This window comes from Hippocampus zosterae, chromosome 4 (assembly GCF_025434085.1).
Source record: "Hippocampus zosterae strain Florida chromosome 4, ASM2543408v3, whole genome shotgun sequence".
NCBI classification, from domain to species: Eukaryota; Metazoa; Chordata; class Actinopteri; order Syngnathiformes; family Syngnathidae; genus Hippocampus; species Hippocampus zosterae.
Window position 1 is genome coordinate 16,112,181 of NC_067454.1, and position 7,430 is coordinate 16,119,610.

The window sequence follows — 7,430 nt, forward strand, 5'->3', positions numbered from 1 at the left end:
ATCAAGTACATGTCTGTGTGAAGGCATCGCAATATGGCCGTAAAATAACATCTCAGATCTGTTTTGGAGGAAGAAAAAAAAAAATCTGATTTCCATGTAGAATTTTTTTTTCCTCCTTCCATGAAAATAAAAAGCAAATTAACAATGGCACTTTTTATGTGGAGGACAATACCCTTTAAACGCCATCCTTAATAGATTTTAACCCTTTCAGGGACAGCGGTTACAACAGTGGACAGATTATTATGTGATCAGGTTATAGGGTGCATGAAAAGGTTAGTGTAAAACGATCTCCTTCGGAATTATTATCCAACATTGTGATGAGTGAATATGACATGAATGAAAGCTCCCATTCAAAATGAACCTGTGTCTGTTTTTAAGGAAAGAGGGGGGAAAAAAAACAAAAATTGTGACCTAAAAAAAAAAACAATTCTGCGATTTTAAACGCCCAGCCCGAACTTGTGTTGATGTGATTGAAATAGTTGCGCTTACATTTCACTTTTGAGACATCTTCACTCTAATTGTATTTCAAATTCACTTTTCTCCAAATACATTCAACATGGTGGGAAATGTTTAGAAAAATAAATCTTTACTATTGCGAAAGTTCTGCGGGAAACTTTGATTCAACGGTGTTTGTATTGGATCTTGATCGTCTCAAGAAAGCACAAGATGAGCCTCCACTATTCTCACTTAGTCTCCGCAGCAGAACAGCGCCTCTGAATGAGGGTTTACTTCGGGACAGGAATATTGGAGTGGAGCGAAGCGAAGACACCTTAACTGCAACCTGTCCTCTGGCAACGGAAAGAGCCTTGACGGCCAATATTTCCCTCACTTAATATTTAATGACGTCAGATGCATCTTGCTGTGGAGGGAAATGCAAAGCTGCGATGTTAGATCCCACAGCCGCTCTCGTTTTTTTGCAGCCGATTGGCAAATGACATGAGGGGAAGATTTCATCCACGTTGCACAGAAACTCGTGAACACTGAAAATGTACATGCAAGCCGACAAGTGGCTGGTTACGAATGACATAAAACACAACTCAACTACCTTGAACCGAGCAGCAGGGATTGACATGGATCCAACACAATAAACACAGAGGGACAGTTTGCCCCAAAGCAATACTTTCCATCCAACTGACTGATGTTCAACTTAAGGAAAATAATGTGATTATTTGCCAAAACAACTAATTTCTCAAAAACATCATGCAGCTGGTAGGCTGGAGAAAATGGGCAACGCTGAAGGCAGAATCCCTGACCACCAGCTGAAATTGCAGTCTGGTGGCCTAATTTGGTTGCAATAAAACAAGTTTTTGTAACATTAGATACACTTCTACAGTGGAACCATGACAATTGAAACGCTGCACAATTTGGAAACCAATTAAATTTTCCTGGAAAAATATCCATTAAAAAAAATAAATCAGATGTCCTTCCATTTCCATGTGTGACGGTTAATGTTCAAAATTCGGATGCATGAGGTCATTCATGAAGGCCTTACTCATTCATTAGAATATATATATATATATATATATATATATATATATATATATATATATATATATATATATATATATATATATATATATATATATATATATATATATATATATATATATATATATATATATATATATATATATATATATATATTTTTTTTTACCGTGTTTAATGTTTTACATTTGAGCAGCTATTAAGAATGTAAATATGTTCTTGAAAGGGATTTTTTTTGGGTGGGGGGCATATTACCTGTATGTTGCATATGCCCCCGCTAGTCTAAACAGCACTGTGGTGGATCAATTTGTGATCTTAATTGGGTCTGTGACCCCATTTTGAATCGAAACATGATTTCAATTTGGGCTTCTCACAATCAAACAATAAACAAACAATAAAAAATAAGGCCAAACCAATGAATCATCCACCCAATTTCATTGGCCAATATTAGCTCTTCAAAGCAAAAAAGGAAAATAAAAAACAGGCTTTGGAAAATGTTCCTGTCTTGTGCTAGCCCTCTAACAGAATCCAAGGTGGATTAGCATCCTGCAAAGGAACTGTGTACGACCTTAAAAGATCCTTTGTGTAGTACACATTGTCCAAGCATGTCCACAACAGGTTAAACCACTCGTATATTAAAACGCAGAGCTGAAACCTAGTCACAAGTGTGCAGTAAATACCAGAGCAGGTCACATTATGACCTGAACAAGATTTGCCTTTTTATTAGGGTTTGTTTAAAGTCAATGATTACATCAATGTCATTCAAAAGAAGGTAGCAATGGTGAACAATGCCCACCACTTTCTTGGACATAAAACATGACTGGTACGAATTAAAGCCAAGCATTTCACTGAAGGACAAATCTCTTTCAGAATTGCTGAGAAAATACAAACGTGTGTATGTGAAGATCTCAGTCAGTGAAATGTCCTTGACAGGAAAAAGTCCAACAATGTCAGCAGATGCCCTGAATGGAGTCAGTTTTAGGCTCATATCACTTTCACCTGCCGGTCTGTTTAGACGAGCGCACACTGCACAGTCATGTTTGTCGAAGCAGACCACAGTGTCATACATTGGACATCGTTTCCAAAGCAAACTAAATTCTGATTGCTTTTCAAACTGATGGCAGGAATAGAGAATCATTAAAAAGCGTCAGGAAAAATCTGATGGATTTAGACGAATTTGTTCCCCCTCCTGCAACACCTGATATTAACTTTTCTAGGAAATCAAGTATTTTGAAGCGCATGCCTGTGAGTTTGCTTAACGCAGCAGTGTCAATATTAATCTAGTGATTTAAGACAGGGTTTACACACGCACTGCGCAGCCAGCCCTTTAATGATTGACCAGCCTTTGGTTGGGTGTCAATATAAGAAAACTATTTAAAAGAGATAGTTGCTTTTGCAATCACGAACTTCACAGGACACACGGAAAGCCGTGATGCTTTAACATTGACTGTGGAAGAGGTTTTAAATGAACATTTTCTTGCCCTATCTCAAATTTTAGGAGCAAAATGCCACCATTTAGGGGCGGTAAGGAGTCCCCTTTGCAGAATACTTGGCATTAATCTGGCTAATAAGAACTTAATTATGGGCGTGGCATGGCATCGAAGAAGGGTTAAAAGTTATTCACCATATTCACTGTAACTGTAGCGGAAATTCAATTTACAATGTCGAACAACAACTGCTTGGAGAAACAATGACTAATTGAAAATATTTTGTTCTCGTCTATGTCAATTAATTTCAGCAAGTGTTAGGAATTGATTTTAAATGTGTTTTTGTCAGAATTATTGTATGGCCGTAAGAAAGAAGGAAAGTCAAACAGTTATTTGGAAATTGGAGTTTACTTAATTTGCTTACAAATTACGTTTTGTGACCTGTGAAATAAAATGAATAAAACTAAAACAAAGCATTTATAAATATACATTTTTTAATGTAAGTAGAATTTGAAAAAACTCACTTAAAATGAAAAAGAAAAGTAACTACAACGTAAAATCCCAAATTATTTTAACCCTGGTAGTGGGGAAAAAAAATGATGTTACTTGGAAGCGATGCTGCAGCAACTTTTAACAACAATAACAATATTTTTAGTATTGATTATCCTACCGAATAGCCTATCATTTAAATCTGATAGAAATTATCTTGCATTATTAAACAACGAAAGTTCCATGTGAGGGGCTGGTATTATTGTTGTCCACTTGGGGTCACCTTCATCATCTTCCATACTGTAAAATCTGTGACTTTAAGTGTGTCTGGCTTCAAGTGCTAGATTAACTAGTCCAACATTATCATTCGTAGTATTAGTAGCAAACAGTTTTCATCTTGTCGGACAACTACTCATTACTTCCAGTGAGGCGTATGTGTTCACAAATTGACAACTGTTAGCTACTTGTTCAATTTGTGATTCAACAAGTTAACATTTAGCACTTTTTAGTAGCACTTCACGACTAGTCCTAGTTTAAGTCCAAAGTTTCCCTACTATTGTGCAGAAATATCATGCATCAGAAGGCAGCAGAAAAAAGTTGATTGTAAAACATAATTGCTCTACTAGCGTTCCCAAGTTGTTCCTACTTGTGTGCTGACTTAATTTTACTAGTGAGGACGAGCACATTACTTTGCCTAGTATCGTACATTTACTTTAAGCATATTTTGTAGGATAAATGCATTTTACGAGCAGAGTTGACAGTTGTGATTTTACGAGCAGAGTTGACAGTTGTGTGCTGAAAGTACAACTAGTAACATTTTAACATTCTACTTGTGAACAAATACAGCAAGGATGGTCAGCTCAAATGTTGGGGGAGGCTACAATTTTTCACCAATAATACTGGGCGCCCAGAACGGATCTCGCACTTCCTAATCAGGTGTATGACAAAAATTCTATTTTAAATGTGGCCAAAACATGTGCTCTTAAATTGTCTTTTATTAGAATACATTTTTCAACGCATGTATCATAGATTGACTATCTCAAACTAAAAACAAAGGATTTAAATAAATATTTAATTGTTCTTCCATTGCAAAGGGCTCCCGTGCATAAAAATTACCATTCAAGGACAGCATAAATTTACGATAATATTGGGGTACTACGTCGGGCATATTATTCCAAATCCGCAAAAAAATTATTTGGCCTACTCTCCAGTAGCCAAATAATTAGGCAGTAAAAGACATGTCTTCCATTGAGTGGTGATTGGGGATATTACAATTTAAAACTACAGTTGTCCACTGCATATTCACATTATATTCATTCATCTTCCTGACCGCTTCTATCCTTATTAGGGTCGCGGGGGTGCTGGAGCCCATCCCAGCTGTCTTCGGGCAGTAGGCGGGGGACACCCTGAACTAGTTGCCAGCCAATCGCAGGGCACACAGAGACGAACAACCATTCACGCTCACAGTCACACCCAGGGACAATTTGGAGTGTTCAATTAGCCTTCCATGCATGTTTTTGGAATGTGGGAGGAAACCAGAGTACCTGGAGAAAACCCACGCAGGCCCGGGGAGAACATGCAAACTCCACACAGGGAGGCCGGAGCTGGAATTGCACTGTGAAGTCTACGTGCTAACCACTGAACTACCGGGCCGCCCCTATTCACATTATAATTTTCTTTTTTCCCAGTATTTTTTCATGTTTTATTTTCCCAGTTTTATGTATATCAGCATTTGGGACTTGTAAAAGCAAAACTAGAGATTCAGTCATGATACCTGAGGAGATGTAAAATAAGTGCAGCTAAACATTGCGATTCATTTAATAGGTTCAACTTACACTAAAATAAAGGCAAACAAACGATAAAATTATATGGAAAAAATATTATTTATCTGTTTCAATTAGAGTAATTAACTTATTAAACACTTTGACTTACAGTCTTTTAAAGCGTTCACTACCACCAAAAACAATTTTACCAGACATATGTGGTGTCAACATAAGTCAGTCAATCATAAATTTGATCTCAACAATAATGGTAACAGATCTGCAATGTTATCAATTTGACCTGTGTTGTTTTTAACCAAACTTACAGCCTTCGGGATTTTAAATGTGCATTCTACTACAATGCCAAGTTGATTTGAATTTGTTCACATCAACCCACTAGTAGTTTCCTTGTAAAATGCAATAGTGGAAAATACCTTACGACTTCAGACAGTCGTGTTACTTTACGTGCTGTGAAGTGTCTTACGCTAACCTACCTGAGGGCTTGTTTAGGCCTCCGTGCAGATCACACGCTTATGTTTACGGGGTCAACCCGTGTCCGAACTCCCTTGGTTTTCAGTCAAATAACCCTAAACTGGTTTGACCGGTGTGAGGTGGGCTTGCCACTTCAGGTATCAAGCCAAAAACAAACACCGCACTAAGCGTCATGAGAGTTGTTACCTTTGGAGGAAAATGATCCGGGCAAATGGAGGTCGAGCTCCCCGCTGAAAAGCGCGACAAAGTCAGAGGGCATCGCAATCCCTCCAGAGGGCGGACGCCGGGCAGCGCTGGGCAAACGCGTGACGTCACAGCTACTCTGTCCGCTGACGGTTGGTGCGAGGAAAAAGTGAGACGGGGAAGGAGGGGGCCTCCAAACTTGTGGCCACGTACGTCCAGCTCGCCAAAAGTGTCCAATGTTTGTATTCTGTCTGTTTTCACTTAGTCTCTCACGCCGTCGTCGTCAGCCTCGTCTCCGCCCCCCTCAGTCCGCCCTCCCAAGCCACCAGCCACCCAGTGCCAGTGGCACCGAGAGCCACGCCCACGCAGGTGACGCAATAAGTCGCACCACCACCAAGCGTTGGACACTTGATTAAGTACACTTGCACCATCTCGGGCGGTTTGTTGCTCAACCTTGACTGTTTTAAATCGCGGATTTCGGACCTGTGCCTTCAGTGGGGATCTAATATTAGTACCCCCAATATCACGTCGTCATGTTACAAAATAATACATAAAATCTAGGGCCGATGATCAATGAATCGAATTTAAATCAACATTGCAATGTAGTAAAATCACAAATGCCGCACTATTGAAAAATATGCTGCACTTCAGTTATTTATTTTATATATTTATCTTTATAGTGTTTGAATACAGTGTATCTGGACAGCATTCACAACAGTTTACTTTCCCCTCATTTTGTTTAGTGACAGCCTCATTCAAAACAGAATAATTAAAATTATCCTCAAAATTCGACACACTCCACACATTAGTGACAATGTAAAAATTGTGTTTTGGAAATGTTTTTTAACTTATTAAAAAACCCCACCAACAACAGCAAATAAATCACATGCACAAATGTCTTCAAAGCCTTTGCCACAAAGCTCAAAATTGCCCTCAGGCGCCTCAGGCTTCCACCGATCATTCATGAAATGTGCCTAAAAGCTTAATTGGAGTCCACCTACGTAAATTCAGATGATTGCAAATCGTTTGAAAAAGCACACACCTGTATATATAGGGCATATGGCAACCTGCCAGGAATTTGCCAAAAGGCATCCGAAGGGCTCTCAGATCATGAAAAACAAAATTCTCTGGTCTGATGAGACAAAGACTCTTTGCCGTGAATGCCAGTCATCACTTTGGAGGAAACCAGGCACCGTTCATCACTTGACCCCCTATCCCTACAGTACAGTGACCCACTGTGATACCAGCATCATAAAGTGGGGATGATTTTCAGCAATGGGAATTGGGAAACCAGTCACGATTGAAAGATTAATGTAGCAATGTACGGAGACCTGCTTCAGAGCGGCCAGGACCTTAGACTGGGGAGGTTTACCTTCGGAACAGGGCAATGACCCTGAGCACAAGACAAAAGAGGACTGGCTTCAGGACAACTCAGTGAGTATCAGTGAGTGGCCGAGCCAGAGCTCAGACTTGAATCTGATCGAACATCTCTGGAGAGCTCTAAAAATGGCTTTGATGCTCTCCATCCAACCTGATGGAGTTTGGGAGGTGCTACAAAGAGGAATGGTCAAAACTGCCCCAAAAAACTTTGTTT

General features: G+C 39.3%; 1 protein-coding gene across 6 annotated transcripts in view; it reads right to left on the reverse strand.

The window, feature by feature from the left end:
* nfat5b (nuclear factor of activated T cells 5b) overlaps window positions 1-6,149 on the reverse strand; it is a 33,062-nt gene extending 26,913 nt beyond the window's left edge. For 4 of the 6 annotated variants that reach the window (XM_052063754.1, XM_052063759.1, XM_052063755.1 and 1 more), the window contains exon 1: window positions 5,840-5,925. Coding sequence is in view for 2 of the 6 variants with exons in the window: in XM_052063752.1 (XP_051919712.1) it covers window positions 5,840-5,912 (73 nt within the window). In the remaining 4 variants the exon portion in view is untranslated. Of the gene's footprint in view, window positions 1-5,839 lie in introns of all 6 variants that reach the window. The other 2 variants (XM_052063752.1, XM_052063751.1) reach the window with 1 other exon arrangement.
* Window positions 6,150-7,430: the final 1,281 nt, after the last annotated feature.